A 26,231-nucleotide genomic window follows, 5' to 3' on the forward strand; every position below is an offset into this window, starting at 1 on the left:
ATTCATAACTGAGGTCACAAGTTGAGTTGTGTAGTTGTGCAATGACGGATTTTTGCTTGTATTTGTACATTTTAAGTATTAAAGCCCCTGTACGGAGCTTTTAACTGGATACGCAAAAGCCTCTGGTTTCTGCTGATGTGTCTCTGTTACCTACAACAGCAAATGAGCCCATCAGTATGAAGATACGCTATTTCTAAGTAGTCTTATTCTATACCTCTGGAAGGCACGGTCGGGTCGGACCACTGACGAAACGATACGAATAGATACATTACGCTGCTAAAAAAACAAAAAAAAACAAGTCCTGTCTTCTTTCCGACGTTTCCAAAACAAATCTACACAGACGTCTTCATGACAGTGGGAAATGGAGTCTTCATTCCGGCAAAACACCACCGCTTTCGTCCCCAGGGGCCGCCAAAATCAACACTAAATGAAAAGTCTGTACAGGGGCTTTAAGATAATCTGGCTAAACTGTCGACTTCTCGGCCCTGTTATGAAACATCCATTGGTATGGAAGGTGATAATGATGGCGATCTGTGTGTTTTGCTCTGCAGCTATGGAGGAGCTGGTGTGTGAGCTTCGTCTGTTCCTTGACCTGCTGGACAGGGAGTATCTGAGCGCTGGGGTCCGAGAGAAGAAGACACACCTGTCCAACATCCTCCACAGAGTCCTCTCAGACAAAGGTGAGATTTTAATTTGAAAACTTTATTGAAATTATTGTAGATAATCCACTTTAGTTATCTAACACATGTACCACACCCAGTTCCTCCTGATAGATTATACATGCAGTGTACAGATGCTCAGTTTCCAAACAGGTTGAGGTCGTGAGCAGCTGTTATCAATGATAGACTTGTTATTTACTGAATTAGTAAAAATAAATCTGTCATTTTGTCCTCCTCATCTCCAGAACCTTCATTTAAGTCAGAGATCCACAGTGGTCTACCGGCCCCACCTCAGATGCCCCTCCCTGAGATCCCTCATCCCTGGCTGGTAAGACTGTGATCTTCACCTTAACTCAATAAGCAATAATGTTCAGTATCTCCTGTAAGATGATGAGCAACATCTAATCCTACAGGAAACTTGTTAAAGGGATACATTCAACATTTTTGGCAAATTGGCCCATTGCCATAATCCCTATAGTTTTAGCAGTAGGTTTGTTGCCTTTAATTGTCGGTGCAAGCTATTTTTAGAACGGTGGAGCAGAGCCGCGAGCTGCTCAGAGCTACGCTACGGAGGCTCATGGGATTTCTTGGTTTACCTCGTCAAATACACAATCCAACAACTCCAACACGCTCTGGTGGACAAGTTGTGACCTGCACATTCACCACGCTATGAGATAATAACAGAACGTTACCAGACAGAGTTGTTTTAGAGGTAAATTCATGCAAAACCGCTGAAGCGTGTTCCTGTCTGGGGCAGTTTTTCGGCAAGCAAACAAAAAACAACTCCGTCTTGTAACATTCTGTTATTATCTCATAGCGTGGTGAATGTGCAGGTCACAACTTGTCCACCAGAGCGTTTTGGAGTTGTTGGATTGTGTATTTGATGAGTTTGACGAGGGAAACCAAGAAATCCCATGAGCCCCCGTAGCATAGCTCTGAGCAGCTCGTGGCTCTGCTCCGCCGTTCTAAAAATAGCTTGCACCGACAATTAAAGGTAACGAACCTACTCCTAAAATTATAGGGATTTTGGCAATGGGCCAATTTGCCAAAATGTTGAACTATCCCTTTAAGCTGCTTCACCAGAGAGCACTACAATCCTCTTGATATTAAGAGTCTGAAACCAGAAAAGTGTAGAAGCAGAAGAGTCAGAAAGAGAATCAGGCATAAAAACTTCTAAGTTGACTACAGCCAGGTATTTAGGAGTGTGCTCCACCTTCTCTTGTATATTGACCGGCTGGGGAGTGGGTGCAGATGTCTGAATCAATGACTCCTTGGTCTTGAAGGTGTTCTTTCGATCACTGAAGGCCTTTGTTTGATCCCTGAACTCCTCTTTACCGCCCATTCCTGACAGACGTCCCACAGTAGCTCTGTTGTCTGAGTATTTCTGGACTGTGGCTTCTTGGTCTCGGAGCTCCCTGTGGACTGTCAAACAGTCCCCATTCTGTCAGTCTGCAAGGTCAGTGTCCTCGCTGCAGTCGTGTCCTTCTGACTCCAGCAGTAAATTGTAACCTGTGAATTCAAAACAGTCTTTTTTAGAGTCCAGTTCCTGAATGATAAGGAGGCTGCAGCTCTCCACGCTGCACAGGGCTTGTTGAAAAACCAGATTATGATCTGATCTGCCAAGTGGTAGATGATTAAAATCCCCTGATGCTGCAACAAATGCATCGGGGGGTTGGGTGTGTACTCTCAAAACAGTTTAATGAATGACATCATATTATATGACAACAGGCTCCATTTGTGGTTGAATATAAACATTAATGACGACGATACGAATCTGTGCTTGTGATGTGCTTGCTGATGCCTCCAGCTAAACACTCTTATTAACCAGGAAGTTGACATTTCACGTGAGAATTGATGCTAGAAAAGGTTCAAAAACCTGCATCTCCTAGATTTAATCTGAGCCCAGGTTCTGCATCCACAGTGCAGCTTCTTTAGATCAGCAGGAATGGGATGTTTTACTCCTTATCTGGTGTCTTTTAGAGCAAGAAGTCCTTCTATTGTTTTCTCCATTGTCAGCCACTTACCTGTTCTAGTGTGCGTTTGCATGTGTTTCTTGAAATAAGATTATTTTAATTATAGAGATGGCTTTTCATTGTGAGTAAATGTGTGAATATGGCTTGTTTTGTAAGGAACTTTTCATGGTTAATAAGACTAGAAAAGCTCTATATATGTGCAAAACCATTTAGTTCACAAATATCTGGAAGTGCAACCAGTGGTTTTTCTAATTTCTGAATCTTAGATGGATTTACTCAATGATTAGACATTCAAAAGTCCAGAAACATTGTGTCTAAATTGTGTCTTTAAGTTGCTTGTTTTGTCTAAAAACTCAAAGGTTCAGTTCATAAAGACTCCAACCAGATAAAAACAGTAAATCCTCACACATTAGAAGAGGCACTGATGCTTTAACATCAGTGGTAAATACACCAGTCTCATCATCACCAGTTCATCCTAAGGACCATGTTCGACTCCGTGCCTCAGCAGAACGCCGACCTCTTGTAAGACACAAATGATTTCCATCTGTGTTGATGTTGGAGAGCGATGCCACCCACCTTCACCTCCTCCTCCTCCTCCCTCACCCCTTCCTCCACTCCTCCCTATTCTTCTCCTTCTCCTCTCAGAACAGACGTTGCCTCAGTCCGCGACTGTTGCGATCTAACACAATCACAGACTTATGTGTGTGTGTTTCATCATACATGCCCTAGAAATTCACAGCATGGGGTCATGTGTGTGTGTGTGTGTGTCTGCTTTCTGTTTCGCATTTCCAGTGCAGGAGTGAATGGAAATGTGTTGGTGAGGTGGACATGCTGTATACAGACAATCCTCATGGGGCGTTCAGACCAAAAGCTTCAAAAGACGCTCTTGACGCTCTTGACGCTTTTCCGCGACGCTGGTGGTCTGAACACCCTGGCGTTTTTGACGCGCGTCAAAGAAGTTGACGTCGGTTGTGGTTGGTTGAGTGGGGGACATCTACACTCTGATTGGTTGCCGCTGCTCCGCATCATCGCTCATTAGCATAAAGTTCAGGAGATTTCAACTTTCTCCTGACGCTCTCGCCGCCAAAACGCGACGCCAACGCCTTTGACGCTCTTCAACGCTCCTCGACGCTGGTTCTCATTGAAAATGAATGACTTCCGGCCACCGCGACGCTCTCGACGCTTTCGGTCTGAACGCACAGTTAGTCATCTCTGTCCCATTTGGATTTCATTTCCTCCTCTTCCTATTTGTAATTATAACCCCCACTGTTAGACAAATGAACGTTGCAGCCAAAGCTTGTTGTTCACATGCAATCAATAGTGTTTACACATCTGAATGCACTCCTATCTACTGTCAGGTATCACTGGGGGTTGATGAGGTATTTGCTGTGTTGGTATCCGTAGAGCAGCAGCTGAACATGTACTGTAGGCCTGCCCCACTTTTTCCAAACCAAATGTTTTCTTGCCTGAAGGGGAAGTATGGTAGCAAGTTAATGTGTCACTGTGCTCTGTCAAACTATGGATCGCCTGTGTTGCAAGACTCGGCTTATAATTGCACAATTCTTTTTTAATTATGAGCCATGTTTTGCTTTTGTGCATCTTTTTTTTTTCTTTTTTAGAAATGATTTGCCTTCAGGAATCAGCCACTCTGCAGGGTTCGGTCTCCAATTGAATCTTTTTTCCATATTTGACTTAATTCCCTCAGAAGGGCTCCTTTGCTTGGCAGTTGGGTCGACCACAGCAATCCAGTGACATCAGCACTATTGTGTCATTGACCGGAGACAGGAAATGACACAGTTTAACACATCATACTGAAAGGTGTCGCTTTATCACAGGCGGTAACCGAAACAAGTGGCGAATTGGGACACTGATTGAGTCTTAACCGCGGTAACTGCCGGGTCTTAACTAAGTGACACATGGCCGTGTGTGGTTAATCATGAGGCCCAGCGGCGCTACAGCCCGCTCCTACTGACGCTCTCTGGAAAAAGTCCCTCCTGAGTAACTGGAGCACGCATGGAAAACCTATTTCACAACTTTTTTTTTCTTTTTCCCCCCACTGAAGTGCTCTGGAAGGCTTTTCACAATGCCAGGATTTTTTTTTTTTCCTGACACATAATGTGATCAAAGTGACTTAATAACACGCTGAGGGAAAATTAAAGGAAAATGTCTGGCTGCCACCGGGATCGTTAATTGGAAATGACCGTTCATTCTCTGTTTATGACATGGTCATTGTCCAGAAACATCTGCATGCAAAGGTGGTGATGTAACGTGGGTACTAAGAAACTGTCTCCTGTATGGTGGAAGCAGACCTTTTCTATAGCGTTGCTGCCTGCGTCGTCATGGGCCTTTCGATGGGAAATAGCTTAGGACTAAAGGGGTTACTGTGATTAAAATGTGTTATATCGCTCATGTGCTGACTCCGACCGAGCTGTCTGGACCATCGACTGGCTGATGAACCGGCTCTTGGCTTATTCCTGATCCAAACTGTTGTTATTATATTGGCCTTTAAAAACCCATATTGGTCGACCTCTGCTTCGTCTGGCTGAATCGAAACGGTTGCTGTGGCAACATGGGCTAAACAAGGAAGCCTACAAAATAAGATGCCGGTACACAACAACTTCAGTTGTCTGTGTAGGTTCTCAGTCGTTAAGGTCATTGTAGTCTTTAAGCACTGAGGTGATGGCAACTGGAGTGGACTTCTTTCTTGCTTGAAGATGATTCACCTTTCATCCAAAAGGCTTCTTCAGTTCTAAAAAATGGTGAGGGAGTCCAAGGTATTTGTTAGGGAGTCCAAACCTCTTGGAAGAAACTTCTTCAAGCAACCAAGAACCATCAACCGATCCGCGGACCGCTTGCGTGCCGATCCGTGGAGAGCAATCCAAACAGATCATGGATCAACAATAATCGGTTGCACAGCGACCACCTGGTGTATAGTAGTCTCCTTGGCCGACCCTTGCTGAGGGTAGTGATATGTCCCAAGATGACCAACTGTCACTTGCTGGTTATCTCCATGTGGGATCTCTGGGACCACTGGGATTGAAGGACCTTATCATTGTCTGAACCCCATCTTCAATCCCTCTCACCAGGACATCTATGGTCATTGCCAAACCATTAAAACACACAAAACCCTCATTTAAATCTAGTTGTTAGTGTAATTTATGCAATTATTCCTGCTCCATCACCTGTATACCAACCAAATGTGCAATAAGTTACAATGCACATTCTTTATTCATAAGACTTTCAGCTCTAGTACAACACACCGGTTCCATTTCCAAAAATGGACCTTCTTTGTAGCATATGGAAAACACCCCGCCCTTCTTTTCCCGAAGCCCTGGACGACCAGCTCCCGCCGGCTTCCACCGGCTCCTGCTGAACCACATTTCCACCCTATTGTGAGGTGAGAGAAATGCAGGAAACGTCCGACCAATCTCACCCTGCAGTTGTTTTTTCAGCTCGGTCAGGCGTGTCTGCCAGACACTGGTGAATGCACCTGTTCAGCTAAACTCTCCACACTTAAACTCTCCAGCCAGAGGGAGAAAGGAGTCAAAGTGATGGGGAAAGGGAAGTGGGAAGAATGGAGTTTAACATGGGAGGTGTGAGAAGTGTTTTTCTTTGTCGGAGGTAACCCTAGAGTGAGTGGTTCACGTGTAAACACAGAGGTGGAAAACTAAACACTGGTATGATTATTGAAGAGGTTGGCAGGTCTGAAGCTTGGCTGAGGCCTTGTGTCCCATGGAAGACATTTTTAGAAAGACTTTTATACAGAGATCAGTGGAGTTTTGTCTTTGGTTTTCTTGTTCTCACACTAGATTTCTGTGTTTCATAGTTTGCGTGAGGTGAATACTGTAGTGGCTAATCAGCTGACATCTGCATTGAGTTCTTGAGTTGCTATTATGCTACCATAATGGTTTGTTATCACACTATGCAAGCTAATTATGCAGATTTATACACATAATGTAAGTTTAATACCATTCGGCATTAGGTTCTCATCAAATATTTTTATTTATAGATGTTGTTTTATAGTTTGAACATTGGTCCAACGACTTTTTGAAGATGTGGAACTAAACGATTTTGACGATGAATTATATTAAATGTAATGCAGGCATCTCAATAGCAGTCGCATGACGTTCAGTCAGGAAACGTGAATCTAAAGTTGTAGAATTGTACTCGGCACAATCACCACTACCCTTCATTGTTGTCAAAATGAAACATGAAGTTCTTCCTTTGAAGCATAAATCACACATCTGTGGGGCTTGTCCAGGTGTGTTCTGGAGGGCTTCTAGGAATCAGTTTGTTTCTTAGTCACATGCATGTGGTTATATTTGTGGGTTTCGTCGATTATATCTCTATCTGGACACACCTGGTAGTAGCTCTGCATATAGAGGAATCAATAAGGACTGCCAATAAGGTGAGGAACAACCTGTAGTACAGCATTCCCTTACAGTGCCAGGCTAACTCACAGTAAATTCATCCAGTCAGTTCCAGTACAAAGTGTGAAGTCATAAATCATCTCTCCATCTGCTAGTAACCAGTGGTCCCGGGCTATCCCGGGACAAACGCAGGACTTTCTGGCTGCTGGATGATGGGTAACTGCACCACTGCTTCTTTGCACTTTCATCTTCTCCTACAGTCTGGCTTCAATTTATAACTCATTGCTTTAGCTTGACCTCATGCTTAAGCTTCAAAGAATGCATGGGGGGAAGGGTGCGTGAATATCTGTCTACATTTTGTCCCATCTGCTCTTTCTATGCCTTTTTGGTATTACTGTAGTCTCGTACTCTTACACCCCAAGTGAGCTGCTTCAGTAAAACTTTCAATTTTGGGGGGGGGTATGCTGAAACATTTGGTCAGTCTTTTGATTTATCGGACAAGAAACAAGACTGGAACCACATGTGCTTGGATAAATATTGGTGGCAGTAGCTCGGAAATAAGAGGAACTCGCTGCAAAAACCTCTGGTAAAGAAAAAAAAGTCAGGACCACCTCGCCCTCCTCAAATAACTAATATCCATGTGACCTTAGGCAAGACACTTAGCTTCCACTCGTCCAAGTAGTGAGTCAAATAGAGGCCAACGGCAAACGGCTGTGGTTTCACTCTGCAGCTCTCAGATGTGTGAGGAGGGAACTGAGAAGAAGGGTGGTGCTGGAGAAGAGCACAGGCCTCAGCAAACCCCTGCTCTGGGTAAATAAAGTTTAAGTAAACCTTAGGAAAGCCATTCACCATAATCCTCGCCTCGGGTGAACTCAAGGTCTGGGTAATATTTATTCAGTTTTAGCAGTTTGTATGTCCTTCAAACAGAAGTAGCTGGTTTTCAAGTTTTAAAGACATATACAGTCATCTACAGAAAAAGTACCTTTTATTAATGGGTAGAGTTAAGGGCATCAAGATGTACTGAAACAATAAACTGGAGAAGAAATAGGATACTAGCGGTGCTAAAGGCTTGCGTCATCGCCATCAGTTTGGACTATTACAGTATATCCAGTTTTACCATACCCTTGAGCTTCTGCTGTTGTTGCTATGGAGAGAAAACCAGTCACAAGCACAATCAGAGCTGCAGAAAATGAATAAGTCTTTGTTGTTGCCGATGGAAACCAAACAGTGTGCCATAGTTGACAAATCCTTCCCAAAATAGGCCCCGGATCAGAAAGTAAACCGATCTAAGCTGCTGAAAGAAAAGTATATCATAGTATTGGTACCATTTGAGGTCTTATTAAAGTACCAACTATTTAGTCCGCTGTAGAAACCAGAGTTTTCTAGTTGTCAGTCACTAATCATTGTCTTTAGAAAATGAACAGGACCAAACCCTTAAATTCCCCACATAACTTCTCTCTAACCCTTATTTTGAGCCAATGGACTTTCATTTTGTAATGTTTGCTGTCAAAAAAAATCCCCAAAAATCCATTACAATTGGCACCAGCTGGAACCCTTATGTGCTCATACGGTGGGTGATTTGCCAAGAATCATGGGAAATGCAGTTTTCCCCTTTCCAAATCCCTTCCTAAGGGAGTGCCTTTCCTGTGTCCACTCAGTTTATCCATTCCTGAAGTCTAACTGGCACGATGGCAGAAACATTTATTCAGGTCCGGCCCCTCCTACGCAGGACAAAAATGGATTCTTGGCATCGCTGCTTGGATGTAGGTTCCAGACCAGGCAGAGCGGCAGACAGTCCTCACTCCAAGTATCTAAACTAAGGTCAGGAGTTCTTCGCCACCGTCTAATTACACAATATGACTGTGGAATTCTTACATTTCTGATCTGCATCCATGCACATGACCTGCATGTGCTCCTCTATTTATGGCCGTTGTGGTGTCTTGTCTCGAAATGGGTCTCGAGCTCCAAGTGAAAGTAACACTAAGCATGAAAATAATGTGGATGAGTCACTATTGGTGACTTTTTTTTTTATTACTGCTTTTTATCTGTGTTTTAGTTGATAAAAGTGTTTCTCAATGAAACATGTAGCAGAAAAAAATGAGGCCATGTTTGCTCACAAGAAAGTGAAAGGTAAGAATGCAGACTTTGGCATCCGTCCAACCACCCACTTAATTGTGCCAAGTAAATTCTTTTCAGCAGAAACAGTTGACCTGTTGAACTATACACTGGTGCAGAAGTCATGGCAAACATTGTCTTCTGTAAGACTTGATAGCATAGCTTTAAACCTAAGCAGTAGAAAAGGTGTAGAAAACTGACCTATATCTGTTGTTGTTGAGTTAGCTTGTTGGAGCTATTGTCACGGTTTGATTGGGAAACCCTTGGATGAAGCTGAGAATATTAAATACCATCAGGAAAAGTGTTGAAACAATGGGCTTCAAGAAAGAAAATTGGAAATACCAATGTCTGGTTGCTGAAGCTCATGGTTACCAAACTATATTGAGTAAATTTGGACGGGATTGGACAGTACCAATGGAGATGGAGATTTAAAGCTGATCAGAAGTCGACTGCAGAGATGTATGGACCTGTGTTGGTGCAGTGTGTCCTTATGGTCAGCAGAGGGGCGTTATGCACTTTGACCACAGTGGAGTGGACTATCGGTCTGCAGATGATTTGTGTGATACGGTCAAGCTGTTGTTTCAAACAAATGGGAGCGAAGGGAAAAGTCAGACTTGGCGTGTTTATGTGCGTCTGTATACAAGTGTGTTTGTATGCAAACACACTCTCCTTGCCTGAGTGCCTCTAAAGATTTGAGTCACTACATAGCAAAGCAATTGGATCACATTCTCTGCAGTATAATGTAATGTTTTCTACTCGGGGAGAAAGGCTTACCCAAACAATCGCTGTCTGCAGGAGCATTAACGGACCATTGTGCAGAGGCTTTTCTAATGGAAATCGTTGCGATATAAGATAAACCTAACTTCATATCTACTATTGCAGACAAGTCCAGTGTCACATCTACTTCTCACACCTAGTGTTGTCTACCTTAATGCTTGACCGTCGACTCTCTCGAGGGCTTTTGTTCTGCTCAGTTCCTTCCCTTCCTCTCCTTTTGTGTACCTCTACTGGGGATTTTTTTTCTAAAGGGCTGGTTTAAGGGGGGGAGAGTGTGCTGGCGGTGCTGGATTTGAGTGGGTCAGCGTATCCATGCCAAGAAATGAGTTCACTGAACTGCTGTTTCCTCCAAAGGAGATGTGATAAGGTTTCTGCTCAGAGGCCTGGCCCGGCTCTTGATTTACAGATGAAAAAAGAGAATCAGACAGGATGAAGAGGCAGATTAACAGAGGGGAGGAAGAAGAGAGGGGGTCGACTGACTGAGGCAACAGACACAAGAGAGAGACAAATCTCTGCACAGTGCACATAAAGCTAAGAAGACAATTTGCTTTGAGCGTATTAAAAGTTATTTGAAAGGCCAGATACTCAATGACTCCAATGATCAAGACAGAAAGAGGAAAGTCAGAGCAGAAGAGGGAAGAAGAATAATCCTCTCCACTCTGGACACTAGACAAAGCTTCTCCAGGTGCAGCCCACGTTCAACCAAAGGATAAACAAAGACAAAAGAGAGAATGAAAGGGAAAATGATCTGCTAATGACATAATCGCAGGTCATCTTCATAAAAGTGACAATTGTAATTTTCTCTAAGGGATTTCACTGTTTCCCACGGGTCTGAAATATACTTGTGGTGGGTGCTGGCGACCCAGCTGCTTATGGCGGCGCGCCCAAGAAAAGTCTGAGTGTGGGAAACACTGGGTTTTCATGGCGTTGGTGTGATTCACCAATGTGCGCGTTCAAATGAAGTTCACAAGTTTCATCACAGCAGTCACTATAATAACAGAAAACACTCTGCATTTTGAGGAAGTTACACTAAATTATACTATATACTATAAGAATGGGGTTATTTCTGTTTGTTTTGAAAACCTTTTCAATGGTACATCCCATATTTGTTCATATTTATTTGCCATTTAATAAATATACGTTCACACATGGCAGTTTACTATAACCTTGTAACCAGGCCATTAGGAATATGATCTGGACTTTATATTATTGTCAGTTTACAAATTGTACACAATAAAAATATGAAATTTTATTACTCTAATCAAATATTTGCATTGTTAATACTATATACGTATCATACGTGACTTTTTGTCTTTCTATTTTTCTATATGGACTCTTAATGTGAATTGGGGCCTATTTTTGTGTAAAACTGTGTTTTATCTATTTGTATACTGGTATATTGTTTGTATGTTATGACTTGCCTTAGGACAATGGATGTGAATTAGCAACTATGTTAACTCCGGCATATTTACATTGATGCTCTGGCTGACATGTTGATTAATATGCAATGTCCTAATCAAATTAATTAATTAATTAAAAATATATATATATATTTAACATTTTTGTTGGTGAAATGTAGCAGTTCAAACAGTGAAAAGGTTTTGACTGTCAGCTGTTGAGTCATCTGAAGTGGAAGTGATTAAAGTTGTTGTAATGTCAACACTGAAGTGAGTCAATGTTAAATCACTGACAGCAGCTGAGGTGTTACTTAATGTTTTAGTGGTGGAAACTTCCAATCAGTCAATCAGACTAATCAATGGAAACTTTTCTCAGCAGCCTCCAAACAACGGGCCTCCTCCGCTGCCCAGCTCCTCTCTACCTGAAGGCTACTACGAGGAGGCGGTTCCTCTCAGTCCTGGAAAGGCTCCTGAATACATCACCTCCAGTCAGTGACATCTTTGTTCTTACAGGGTTTGTTTTACATCCACTATGTATGTTTTTGAGCCTGTACTAATGGAAGTTTACACGTGCACCTCCTTCTTAGACTACGACTCAGATGCCATGAGCAGCTCCTATGAGTCGTACGACGAGGAGGAGGAGGACGGGAAGGGCCAGAAGATGCATCACCAGTGGCCGTCTGAAGAAGCCTCCATGGATCTGGTGAAGGACGCGCGGATCTGCGCCTTCCTGCTGCGCAAGAAACGCTTCGGCCAGTGGACCAAACTCCTGTGTGTCATCAAAGACAACAAACTGTTGGTATGGGACGCCCGCTGCTGCTGCTGCTGCAATATAAACATCTGCATTTCTTACTTTCTTCAAAGTGTAATCTTCTCCTTCTCTCTGTCTTCCTCCAGTGTTACAAGTCCTCCAAAGACCACTCCCCTCAAATGGAGCTCACCTTGTCCGGCTGCAGCATCACTCACATCCCCAAAGACGGCAAGAAGAAGAAGCACGAGCTGAAGATCGTCCACCAGGGGGCAGACGCCCTGGTGCTGGCCGTGCAGAGCAAAGAGCAGGCCGAGGAGTGGCTGAAGGTAAAACAACACGGAGGTCTATGGTGAATAGAACAATGGTACATTCCTGAGTGAGCCTATTGTTGATTAAACAAGACGTTATTGGCTATTTGCAATTATTTTTCTAGAGTTCACTGCCATCACAGTGTGCAGAGGGTTTTTAGAAACAAGAAACACAATAAGAGCATAAAAAGATATTAAGATGTTAGATTCTGTGGATCTACTGAACCATATTTCTGAACCAAATATAGTTATAATGTCACTTTGTTCAAGCATTTATGGTTTGATTTGGTGCACATTACACTGTATATGTAACTGGAGGTAGCTAAATATAAAATAGAATAGAATAGAAAAACTTTATTGTCTGTTTATCACAGAAAATCATCTTTGGCGTGGCTCAAAAACACATTAAATGAAGACAGACACTCTTCAGACATAATAAAATAAATGAAACAAGATAAAACAAGTGCATCCATATATTGACCATGAACCTAGTTAATGTCCATTCCAGTTAATTTTGAGAAATCAAAAAAGCCTCAAAAAGACTAAAAATGCATTTATGACTCTTAAGTTTAGTTTTGCTTTGACAATGGCAGTTAAACAATGTGGTTATTCTTCATTTCATGATATAAACCACATATACAGACACTTAAATCTGAACAAAATGAACAAATAAGGACAAAATTCCAATTACAACTTTAAAAAGAAGATTCCTCAGCACTGTTTTCATGACATCAGTGCTGCATGGTAAGTGGCAAATGTACATTTTCCAAGCCCACAGAGCACAGAGAATGAGTTTTAATCTTCATCATGGATAGGATCCAAATCACTACAAAGCATCAGCACTGTATCCCTCTGACTGAATGAGCTGGTGACCCAACACCCAGATCTACCTCCACTTATTTCTACTGCTTCACCAGACCTACAGTATCTGTCTGGCAGCTGAGTGGACGGACGGTGAAGATAGATACACATCATCACGCCGTCTGTCCCGCTCTCCGGCCTCGGAGCTCTGCTCTCTGAGCCAAAACCAGTGGAGCCACAGCCCGTCATTTTCCCTGTGAAACCCAATTACGCTCTCTCCGAGCCAAGAGCAGAGAGCCGAGCAGCTCTGCGCGGCCAGAGACGGCTCTGAAGACTTGCGGAGGAATATGTTTTGTGCGTGTGTCAGACTACATTAGCTTGGAATCTGATTTCCCCCTTATGCCCACCACTCATCCACACACACACATACACACCCCTGTCACCACTGCCACACGTCCGGGGGCTGCCAGATCTGATGGTGGGTTGCCAGGTTTGAAGTCCAGTGAGGTCACAGTACGACACTCTGGCGCCCCGTCCGGAGCCCTGCAGATCTTATTATTACCTTATTGCATAAGGATGGGGTGGGCGTAGTGACTCTCTGTGGTGGAGCAGCAGACACCCCACCCACCCCACCAACCCCTCCCACCCCTCCAGCTGCTCCAGCTCCAGCTCCAGCTCCACACATGCGTTCTCCTCCTGTAGTCGTACTGCACTCTGCTGAATGGGATGTATTTGCCTCATGAGGGAGGGGGTTCTCTCTTCTTCTTCTCTTATTGGTAAAGCTTTGTAATTCTCTCTCTTGTTTTTCTACCTACCACCTACCTGCCAATGGGCAAGAGATGGAAATTAGCCATATGGCTATAAACTCATTCATATTTACATAATAAATGTCCATTACACATTCTGTGACATAAACTGTGAACTGTCTGTAACAACATCTATTGCACGTCTGTCCGTCCTGGGTGAGGGATCCCTCCTCTGTTGCTCACCCTGAGGTTTCTCAGATTTTTCCCTGTTAAAGGAGTCATCACCTGGTTTTTTATGTATCCAATCCCCCTTAAATTGCTTTGAATCAGTTCTTAAAACTTATTGGAAACAATTTTTTTTTAAAATTCAAACATAGAGCTTGTTCTGACACTTTTTCATATGGCAACTTTCTCTCGTGAGAGTAGGCGCGAGGTTTTGACTGGTCCGGATGTTCATTGTAAATATGTAATGAGGCGCGCATTGATTGGACGCAGGGAGGACAGAGCCGGAATGGTGGCTGGCCCTGTGGGCTACATGCAGGCTGTATTGGAAACCGCATACTATGCTGCTCTGTCGTGTACCGTAACCATGTTATAACTTCATAAAATAAAACTAAATTGTATCGGTTCATTGTAAAACATGTATTTATTGATGCAAATGTGGTGATTTCTGTACGTAGGCTACAGAGCCCCGGTACAAAGCTGCTGCTGCTCTGTGTGAAGCTTCACTTTTCATTCAAACAAACCTCTACAAACCTGCGGGTAAGTTAATTAACGACCGTTTCCTCCGCGGGCATGACAACGTAGTTTGACCGGTTAACGAGCAGCTGCAGGCGGGCAGCTGACGAGTCACTCTCCGCTCCTCTGCCTCGCTGGAGCTTCACTTCTCCCAACGCGAAGCAAACTTCTAAGCCGTCATTTGGATAAACTAACCGCACATTGGGGATCTAAACCCTTACTTTCTCGCATTAACAAATATTACAACTTAATAAATTAACGACCCTTTCCTCCGGCGGCACGACGACGTTGTTATCGGCCGGCTAAACGAGCACTGCAGGCGGGTTGAGGAGTCACTCCTCCTCCTCTCCTCTGGTGCTCACTGCAGCAGCAGGCTGCACACTTCTCCCAACGCGGAGCTAACTTCTAAACAGCCGTCATTCGGATAAACTAACCGTACATTGGGGATCTAAACCCTTACTTTCTCGCATGAAAAAATATTAAAACTTAATAAATTAACGATAGTTTCTTTCGGCGGCATGACGATGTCGTTCGGCCAGGTAAACGAGCGCTGCAGGCGGGTTGAGGAGTCACTCCTCCTCCGCTCCTCTGGTGCTGGTTGCAGCTGGCTGCACCTCTCTCCCAACGCGGAGAAAACTTCTAAACAGCCGTCATTTGGATAAACTAACCGCACATTGGGGATCTAAACCCTTACTTTCTCGCATGAAAAATTATTAAAACTTAATAAAGTGACGAAATAACAGCGCTACAGTGGGAAATAAAACAACCCGTAATGGCGGCGCGGCAGAAGTCGGGGTGGTGGAAGAGAGGTGTGTTTATGAAAGCAGGCGCCACGGTGACGTCACCGTAGGCGCAGAATCAAAATCTCGTAATGTTGAGGTGTGCAGCCTCATGAACTACTCTGGCAAAGAGCCCAAACGAAAAAACTCAGCCACTTTCAAACCCCAGGTTTTCAGTCAAGTTTCCACTGAGGTCCAACACCAGTATACATGTTTTAACAAGGAAAAATGCGATTTCCGGGTGATGACTCCTTTAAAAGGGTTTTCCATGGAGTTTTCCCTCAGTCGATGTGAGGGTCTAAGGACAGAGGATGTTGTTACGATGCCATGTTAAGCCCTTTGAGACAAACTGTTTGTGAAAACGGGCTATACAAATAAAATTGCCTTGCCTTGCCTTGCCATTAATAGGTAGGCTACTGTCCCATTTCTTAAATAAATTGAAATTGAAATTGAAATCCCTGAGCCTGGTTTTTAGCATGATAGACTATTGCTAATGCTAATGCTAATGCTGTGATTTCCTTACTGTTTCCCAGGTGATGAAAGAGGTGTGTGTGAATGGGAGTGTAGAACTAGACGGACCTGGATCTGGATCCCCTGTGCACAAACCTGAACTGGAAAAGGTAACACACAAACACACTCACGCACTGAAGGGTCACATGACTGAATTGGCAAAAGTGCTTTCTCATAAAGTTATTATTGCAGTATATTTGGTTCCAATAGCTGGCCGCCAGAATACCTGGATATGCTGAAAATCTCCCGTCCAGTCTTTTGTTTTCTGTCCCTTTTTTGTCATTTAGACTTTTACTGGCAGCCAGAGAGTCAAAGATGATACAGGCCTGATAAGATTAGATCAAGTTAATAATCGTTACCAATACAATTTTCGGTTCTTATGTAGTAAAAATGAGAGAGGAAAAGAAAGGAAAAAAAAACACATACAAAGAAATTATGTAGTAAAAAGTGTAGTAAAAATTCACACAAATTGTTAATATTTTATATGTTTCTGGGCAAACAGGGATGTAATCTGAAACTAACCTGAGTGATGGTGGCATACAACAGCTGTAACTGTAGTTAATGACTTACAAATTACAAATATTTTAGTTTTGTCAGTTTGGTTAATTAACAATAAACTGTTAGGAGCTTGCCCCAAAAATGTTTTAATACAGTCCACAATGTCAGAGAATTACCTTTTTGTTTCTAACCAGTTTTCCCAGCAATAAAAAGCTTGACACACAATTTCCACCGTGAGTTGTCAGATAAATGTTTGTTTAGTTTTTCAAAACATAAAAGTGAATTCCTCGCTCCATCCGCTGTCAGCTGCTCTTTTGAAGATTGAAACAAAGTAACAGAAATCCTCCTACTTTGTCATCCGTCCTTTTGTTTACTTTAGAGCGACGTGTCACCCGTCGCCTCCAAAGACACTGAAGGAAGTGGATGAGAAAAGTAAAATAATCCACTTCATTCATGCCGCTCCCACAGTCACCAAACAATCCAGAGGGCGGTGGCCACACAACAACTGAAGATGAATGGAAGTCGATGCTACTGTTTCAGGCTGTTAGATAATATCCTGTGTTTTTTTGTTGTGGCTGTTTGATGCTGTTGCTGCTCTGGCGTCTCTTCCTGTGGCTTTTTAACAACTTCTCGCAAAGAGACAATGGACGGTTTAGTCCGGTTAGCCTATTTATATCAGCAGTTACTGCCTGTTGTGTCGTCTGAAAATAGAAAACAGGAAAACGCGTAGATGAGAAGCGCTTCGTCAGGAACATGGCAATATTGAAAAACTGTGTAAATGAGCCATATACAATGTTTTCAGTTCAGTTTTATTTTTTTTAATGCTAAATATCATTAATTATTCACCTTCGAACACACGGTTGTAGCTTCAGGATGTGTTATTGTGCACCTGATGAACACAAGTGCAGCATTCACTCGTCTTTTAGCGGCGGCGCTCTCCACAACCACCACCACCCAACCACCACCGCCTCCTCCCGAGGGAAGTATTCGGTCCTCGAGCTGCTAATTGCTCCAAACCCAAACAAATAAAATAGCAGCTGATGCAGGAGACATACTGTACCCGGCGCTGGTGTGTGTGTTTGGTGGAAGAAAATGAGCTACATCAGAGGCTCTTTAATGACAAACAGCTTCCAACTTGGCCCCGTGCACACCGAGCCCAGCCTTAATTATTCATCTGTAACATCTTGCAGATGCCCTTAAGGGTTTTTTTTTTTTTTTAACAATGTAAGATTTAATTAGACATCTGTGTTTGTGTGTTAATGCCCCTATTTGACTTGTCTATGTCCAGAAAAGCACACTTTTGATGAATTTGTATCTTCTTGTGCACCTCTTCTTCTTCCTCTTCTATGGTCTTCCTGATGTCAGAAGACGTCATGTGACAAACCGAGCTCGGACGGAGAGGCGACGCACGAAACGCACGGACACAACGACTGCAAAGAGCAAGGTGAGTCTCGACCAGTGTTGTGCTAGTTACTGAAAAATAGTAACTAGTTACAGTTACTAGTTACTTCATAAAAAAGTAACTCAGTTAGTAACTCAGTTACTTAAACCAAAAAGTAATGCGTTACTGAGAAAGTAACTTTTTCGTTACTTTAAAAGGTTTTTTTTCCCAATGCTCCCATTAAATAAAGGTTGATTGAATTCCCCTCGAGCCTCATTTCAGTTCTGTAGCCTACTGATGCTGATGAAGAAACACGTGTTTTTATCTTCTTTTTACAGTCTATGGTTTTTATCTGTAAAATTTTACCATCATCATCATGCTGCATTGCTGCATGATGTCAGCAGTTACGTTTAAGACTGTTTTCAGTGACGGAAGTAAATTCACTCCAGCGGTATTTTTTTATCGATCGATCAGCTGTGTTTACCCAGAGCGATCAGCTGTGTTTAGCGTTTCAGGCGTCATAATTCGAGTCCGTCTGTCGGACTCTAACCGCTGCTGCTCGGGTGGAGTGGGTGCTGGTGTGTGCGCGCTGTGACTCAAGCTGTGTCCCAGTTCAGGGGCTGCAGCCTGAACTGAGACACAGCTTCGGTCTCGGATGCTGCGTTAGCAAAGTTACCTTAGCTCGCCGTCATGCCCTGCCCAGAGAATCGCTCTGACCTGCCCAGTCCTCTTCATGTAGTGTGTTTGATTACGTGTGGGACGCTAGAGGGCGGCCACCAACTAGTGCTTAGTGTCTGTGCTCTGTCTTTCTTTCAATTCAATGAAACTTGCTGAAATGTTATAGGAATTGTGTGTGCCGCTGTAAAACCTCACCCAAAGGAACGGAAAGGAACGGAGTAACGCAGCGTTTGGTAACGGGAACGGAGTTACTGATTTTAAAAAAACAACGCGTTACGTTATTAGTTACTGAAAAAAGTAACGGCGTTACGTAACGGCGTTACTAATAACGCGTTACTACCCAACACTGGTCTCGACAGCAACAGTCAACCATGGAAATAAAATATGACTCATGAGAAAATCCAGCTAATTGGAGCATTTCTCTGTGTGTGGCTTTTCTTTTTCTGGGGGAAAATCCCTCTCTGGTTAATTTGGAGTCAATAGAAGAACAGTGAAGTTAGCATGAACAACAATGGCCACCACGATGACAGTTTTCTGACCACACTGTTTGATTCAGAAGTCGTGGAGGCGAATTAAGAGGAAAACCAAAAATGTTGACCACTTGTGATTGGACCACAGTGAGGTTGCATGTTTAGCCATAGAAGCACCAGGAGAAACCCTGCTACCAATTTTATAGATCATTAATGCCTATTCTGTTGCACATGGCTTTTAATTACTATGGTTTAATGATGTGAGAATCCAGAGTTATAAGAAACCGTCCAACAGCCTGTTATACCTGGAAACTCCAGACAAAGACAAAACTAGTAAGTGGGTCTTGAGTTGAAATTGTTTTTGTCAGATTTGTGTGATGTTTCAACATCTGTGAGTGGTTAGCTGTTTATAGAGTGAAATCCCCCATCATAAAACACATGCATGCAGTACCAATTCTTTTTTTTTTTGTATCCCTAAAAGCACAATATAAACCAGAAGAAGGTCACACTACATGAGGGGTAACAGGACAGTATCGATACTGTTGTTTCTTGGGACCCAACGAAACTTGGACGAAGTTCTGAAAAGACGTTAACGGCTGCTTCTCCTTAAAACGTCTCATAATTCAGATCCAGGAATCTATACAAGCTCTGAACAATTAATAATAACGCATGGGGCATGCAGAATGAGCATTTGGGTTTATTTAATGTTGGTTTTACACAAAGATGGAACCAGATGCCAAAAATAAACAGTTACAGAGAAAATCGTCTGTTAGTTCAGGAGATAAAACTCTTCTGAGGGAAAATGTTAAGACTTAAATCAAGATTAGATAAGATAACCTAAAATAAACTAAGAAAAGATAAGATAAGCTACACTAAAGTAAGCAGGACAAACTAAGGTCAGATTATGTACTATGAGCTACGCTAAGGTAAGGTAAAATCAATTTAGCTAAGATAAGGTAGGGTAAGGTAACATAGGAAAGATAAGGTAAGGTAAGATAACTAAACTAAGGGAAGGAAAGATAAACAACTTAGATAAGAAAAGCTAAGGTAAAATAAGCTAAGGTAAGATAGGATACACTTAGGTAAGGCAAGTGGTAAGATTTAGCTAAGGTAAGGTAAAATAAGCTAAGGTAAGTTAAGGTAACATAAGATATGGTAAGGTAAGAAAAACTCAACTAAGCTAAAGTAAGATGCTATGGTAAGATAATCTAAGGTAAGGTACGATAAACTAAACTAAGGTAAGATGCTATAAACTAAGCTAAGGTAAGGTAAACTAAGCCAAAGTAAGATGCTATGGTAAGATAAACTAAGCTAAGGTAAAGTAAGATGCTATGGTAAGGTAAGATAAACTAGACTAAACTAAGGCAAGGTAAGATAAGATATTCTTTTAATCGTCCCATTGTAGGAAAATGTACAGTATTGCAGCAGCTAAACAAATATAGAGCACAAATAATACATAAAAAAAGAAATAAAGTTTAAAATTAAAACATCATTCTTCACCATCTCACCTCCTGAGGAGAAAAATAACAATCAATATGTTCCCTATAGTTTTAGAGACGTTCTCCCTCACATGTGTTTGTCTGTTCTCCACCACCGCCCTGCATTGAATGTGACATGTATTTATATACTTTCCTCTATCACGAGAAAAACCCTGTGACACAAATTGAGTGCAGATGGCTTCCTATTCAATTAAGGCGGTCGCCATGGCAGTTGTCACATCATATCAGAGAGGAAAGCGCAATATGGAAAAAAAATGTTGAAGAAGAAAAACCGTATCAGTTCAGACTATTGTTTATTAGTTGTTGTTGTTTTCACCCCAAGGCTAATGCTTGATTTTTGCAAGGCAGTGCAGAGACGTTGAGTATTTGAAACCAACTTGATTATAATGCCGTATATCACAGTGTGTGCGTAACGTTTCCAGACACTCAGCGTTCGCGGTCTCGGTGTGATGACATCAGTGAAGGGGAATGTTTTATATTTTCCTCCCCCGCCGTCCTCCGCTGTCTCCTCTCTGTCCATATCTCGCATTAAAGAATGTTTTTTTTTGTCCATTATCACATCTTTTTTATCACTGATTTCTTTATTTTTTTTTTAACAATTTGTTTCTTCATTTTTTCCTTATGATTCTCTCTTGCAGTACTGGACAGTATCTAAACAAGTGAGACAAGCAAAAGCTGTTACATTAGGACAGATAAGGACAGACAAGATCTAGTCTCTCACACTCAGACCAGTTTGAGCACTGGGATTAAAGGCTGATTACACCAAGTTAAAGTGACTCTCAACTGGTTATTTATTGTTGAATCTAAAGTCTCTCTTCCTCTAGCGCATCTGAACATAATTAAACCATCATAAATGATCTCATAACATCTGCTCTGCTAATTTCGTATGTAGATAAGATAATAACAGTATTACACATTCCTCCTATTTTATGACTCTCCTCTTTGTTTGTTTTTTCCATTTTCCAGTATCCATGTGGCACAGTTATTTATTTATTTATTTATTTATTACTGATGTATCCCTTTTTGTGCATACTACCTTTTTATTCATTTGTACTTTTTTTTTCATTTGTAAATACTATTTTTTTAAGTTGTGTGTATATTTTTACTCAAATTGTTTCAATTTTATCCTCTCTTTTTCTACTTTGCATTATGTGTTAACACTTATTGCTGTGACACAATAATTTCCCAGCCTGGGATCAAAAAAAGTAGATCTTAATCTTAATCTTATAGTGAATGTAATTCTCAGTTTCTTTCTGTCTCACTCAGGAAAAGGAAAGAAGAACTCCAAGTCAGAGCAGAAGTCGGGGACGGTGGGGAAAGGAGCGGGGAAGAAGATCACCAAGATCATCGGGCTGGGTAAGAAGAAGCCGTCCACGGACGAGCAGACCTCGTCGGCAGAAGAAGACGTACCCACATGCGGTGAGAGGAAATTAAAGTTGTTATTCTCAATGTATGATGGATAGATGAATAGAAAGATAGAGCAATAAAGTACTTAGATAGGTAGATACATCTTTATCAGCAGTGAATATCATTGACTCTCTGTCCAACAGGCTACCTGAACGTGTTGTCCAATAACCGCTGGCGGGAGCGCTGGTGCCGCCTCAAAGACAACCAGCTGCTCCTCCACAAGGACCGGGACGACCTGAAGAGCCACATCGCCTCGCTGCCGCTCCGAGGCTGCGAGGTCAGCCCCGGCCTCGACCAGAAACACCCCTTCGCCTTCCGCCTGCTCCGTAACAGCCAGGAGGTCGCCGTGCTGGAGGTGAGCGTTCAGTCAGGAGCGCCGTCAGCTTCTACACTGCAAAAACTCAAAATCTTTCCGAGAATATTTGTCTTATTTCTTGTCAAAATGTCTAATTTCTAGTAAAAACTCATCTCTTTCCACTTAAAATAAGACTCATCGCCTAAAAATGTACTTGTTTTTAGATAATTTCACTTGTTAAAGCAAGTTTTTTTTGTGCTTGTAATAAGAAAGAAAAACTTGCCCCACTATCAGATTTTTCTACTTATTTCAAGTGAAAATTAGTTTGAAACAAATGAAATTATCTAAAAACAATACATTTTTAGGTGATGAGTCTTATTTTAAGTGGAAAGAGATTAGTTGTGACTAGAAATGAGACATTTTGACAAGAAATATGACAAATATTCTCGGAAAGATTTTGAGTTTTTGCGGTGTAACTTGATCTTGTGAATAAGGAGATATGTATTTGTTTATACATGATTCAAACTGTTCCTCTTTATTCTTCATCCTCCGCCACATTTACTTCCATCGTCCTTCCCTCTAAAAGCAAATCATCACTCAGTTCTTCAGTGAATTTTATCCTTGTACTGTAACTGTAGCGATTGACCTCTTCTGCCTCCTCGTCCTCCAGGCCTCCTCCTCCGAGGCGATGGGCCGCTGGTTGGGGGTTTTGTTGGCCGAGACCGGCTCCACCACCGACCCGGCCACGCTGCACTACGACTACATCGACGTCGAGACCACTGCCAACGTCATCCAGCTGGCCAAGCAGTCCTTCTGGTGAGGGACCGAACGTTTGCTCTCATACCTTCTTCTTTCTCTTCTTCTTTCAAACTGCCCCAAAGTGTTTTGGAACAAACGATGAGGTTTTTAAGAAGCTTTGTTCTTCTTGTTTTCTGTGTCAACTTGTTCAGGTTTCTATGGAGTTTTCTAGAAAATGACATGTCATTTGTATAATGACAGTCTTTTAACAAGAGCTGGAGCGAAAGCACATTCTGTTGTGTATTTTTGCTGTAACTGTGTACACGACAATATTTTTTAAAATACTATATTATTACATAGGATGTATACGGTTTCGTTCTGCTGTATGTTTAAACCAAATACCTCCAAATGGAAAGCAGCCCTGATTCATAGTTTCCTTAGATGCAAACAACAGCAGAAACAAATATCGCGACAAATGAGCAGCAGTTGGTTTAAAAGGATTATTTAACAGATGTGTTCACATAAATTGAATATAATATTCATAATTATAACTATGGACGGACCCAGTCCACTTAAATATACATATTGTCCACCCAAGAAAAAGTGAAGGAAAACAAAAGTACAGATAATGTGCTACTCATTCACGCTTAAAGAAAGACATAAGAGTCGATCAATTGTGTAAATGATGATGAAAAGTATTTGATTGATCAGATGTGTTTCCTGTTGTTTGACTCTGGATGTTTCCTCCTCACAGTTTCACCAGTAAGCGAGCCGTCTCCCCCAACCCGTACCTGGACAACCCAGTCAACGGCTACGCCTGTCCCACTGGGATGGCGCTGCACTACGACGACGTGCCCATTAATGGAACAGTAAGACCTCGCCCGCTCACCTTTAACACCTGTGACACCTGTTCACACACACACAGAGGCTAAACTAAGAGATGCTGCTCTATTTACTGACTGAGCTACACTTAACTATTGAAGTAGCAGTTTTTAGCACTGGCGCACATTGTAGGTGTCGTACGTTTGATCAGTCTTAAACGTGTTGGGTTTTTTGGCCTGTCACATTGAACTTTACCTTAGCTTCTTATCACAGCTGATTTAGTTTGCATTATTTCCCATCCACCAATAACTGGCTGATAATTATTGAAGGACAGTCACTGGTTATCTTTCCTGTTTCAAAGCATTTAAAGATGTTTCAAACCCTCAGAAAACAAAAAAATAACTCACTTCCTGTCCACTTTGCCTCTTGAAACCACCTCACTGACATTAAAAACCTAACATATTGAATACATACAGTTAACTTGAGTGCTGTGCTTTGTATTTTTTTTAGTATTTGAGTGATACTGCTGAAAATACTAATAGTAATCTAAAATGTACTGCATGTTAAAATGCATGTAGCGCCTTTAATAACAGGGGACTCCTGTGATTTAACATTGCAATTCCATACAGTTTAGTAGTAATAGTAGATCTGGTAATGCTGAATACATTAATCTATATATACGTATGTTCCCCAGTCGTTCTAACACTTGTTATGTTGTGTGTTTGAGCTGTGCAGTGTTGCTAACCTTTTCTCTTCTTACATTTCCCACCTGTTTATATCTTTCTCCTCCTCTTCTCTTCTCTTCTCTTCTCTTCTCTTCTCTTCTCTTCTCTTCTCTTCTCTTCTCTTCTCTTCTCTTCTCTTCTCTCCTCTCCTCTTCTCTTCTCTTTATCTCGTTCTTCTCTGGTCCGACCCAGCTCTCAGAGGGCGGCCACCTGACCGACGAGGCGCACTATGAAAACGCCGACTTGTACGATAACATGCCTCCGCCCAAACTGGCTGCCCTCTATCCTCCCAAGTCTTCCTCTGCTTCCTCTTCCTCCACCTCCTCCTCCGGCCACTACAAAACCCCTAAAATCTCTAAAGTCTCCTCTAAGTTCCTCTCCGCTGAAACTAAACCTAAAAAAGACGCTCCTCAGGTGACTAACACGCTTTGTTCTTCCGCCACTAACCTGTTTCCTGCTGCTCTTCTGCCTGTCAACAATTCACTTGTGGTTTTTCCTTTTTTGTTTTTATCTGAATACTTGTTTGTGGAAAAATGGCTTTTTAATGGAGAAAATTTCCTCAATTTTCCAGTATAAAATGATCATTTTACTTTGATTCAGATGGAAACACTGAGAAAGAAATGACCAGGAAATAAATATATCAGCACTTTTTTTTTTATTGTTGTCAGCTTCACAGTATTTTACATCTGGGCCCTGCATTTAATAGAGGAGGCAGCAGCTTTCGCCTGAAACACAGACTTTATAAACTACTGAGAAGAAATCAATGCACAGAATTAATAACACTGCAAAAACTCAGAATCTTTCCAAGAATATTTGTCTTATTTCTTGTCAAAATGTCTCATTTCTAGTCAAAACTAAACTCTTTCCACTTAAAATAAGACTCATAATCTAAAAATTAACTTGTTTTTAGATAATTTTAACTTGTTTCAAACTAATTTTCACTTTAAATAAGTAGAAAAATCTGCCAGTGAAAGCTGTTTTTTTGTGCTTGTAATAAGAAAGAAAAACATGCTCCACTATCAGAGTTTTCTACTTATTTCAAGTGAAAATATGCTTGAAAGAAGTAAAAAGTGTCTAAAAACAAGCTACTTTTTATGTGATGAGTCTTATTTTAAGTATAATGAGATTTGTTTTGACTAGAAATTACATTTTGACTAAAAATAAGACAAATATTCTTAGTAAGATTTTGAGTTTTTGCAGTGCAATAATTCACTTTTATGAAGTCAAAATGCACTAAAGATTTAAAAAAAAAAAAAAAAAAAAAAGCTCAGCAGCGCTAATGGAGTTTGCACCTTTCACATTACACATCTTCATTTTGTCCATTATTAATATTATAATCATTGCATCATTATTCAAGCAACAACATCCTCAGGGAGTCTTCAATATTGTTTGTAATCCTGTGCTGTCATACAACGCTTCCCCTCCAAAACCCGGTAGATGGGAAACTGATTTATTATTGTAAACACACTGAGAACAAGTGTAAGAGAGAGAGAGAGAGAGGTTTGGCCGAGGGGAAAATGAGGAAACTGAGTTCATGATTTTTCCTGCCGTTGCTCCGTGTGTTGACTCTCGAGGTGAGTTGTTGACGTTGGCCGTCCACCTGCCCACCTCTCCTCCTCCTCCTCCTCCTGCTGCTTCCCTGGGAATCCTGTTCCTGCTCCGTTATACTTTCAATATTAATCTCACCGCTCACAAAACCGTTCCCATAACCAGCGTTTGGAAAGCGTTCACGGCGTTGAAACATTTTACAGCCCGGAACAAAACCCTGCTTTAACATCAGTGATATTATCGTGT

At 41.8% G+C, this 26,231-nt stretch overlaps 1 protein-coding gene across 1 annotated transcript in view; it reads left to right on the forward strand.

The window, feature by feature from the left end:
- The window catches only part of afap1 (actin filament associated protein 1), a gene marked incomplete at its 3' end in the record, with an annotated part of 44,091 nt that overhangs the window by 11,736 nt on the left and 6,124 nt on the right, over window positions 1-26,231 (forward strand). Inside the window, 12 exon segments of the mRNA XM_083992673.1 lie at window positions 552-680; window positions 905-987; window positions 11,671-11,779; window positions 11,879-12,090; window positions 12,189-12,368; window positions 15,948-16,034; window positions 17,788-17,866; window positions 21,717-21,869; window positions 22,001-22,212; window positions 22,823-22,968; window positions 23,645-23,789; window positions 24,639-24,851. Of these exon segments, the coding sequence (XP_083848799.1) occupies window positions 552-680; window positions 905-987; window positions 11,671-11,779; window positions 11,879-12,090; window positions 12,189-12,368; window positions 15,948-16,034; window positions 17,788-17,866; window positions 21,717-21,869; window positions 22,001-22,212; window positions 22,823-22,968; window positions 23,645-23,789; window positions 24,639-24,851 (1,748 nt within the window).

Source organism: Trachurus trachurus, assembly GCF_905171665.1.
Source record: "Trachurus trachurus genome assembly, chromosome: 18".
In the NCBI taxonomy this organism is placed as follows: Eukaryota; Metazoa; Chordata; class Actinopteri; order Carangiformes; family Carangidae; genus Trachurus; species Trachurus trachurus.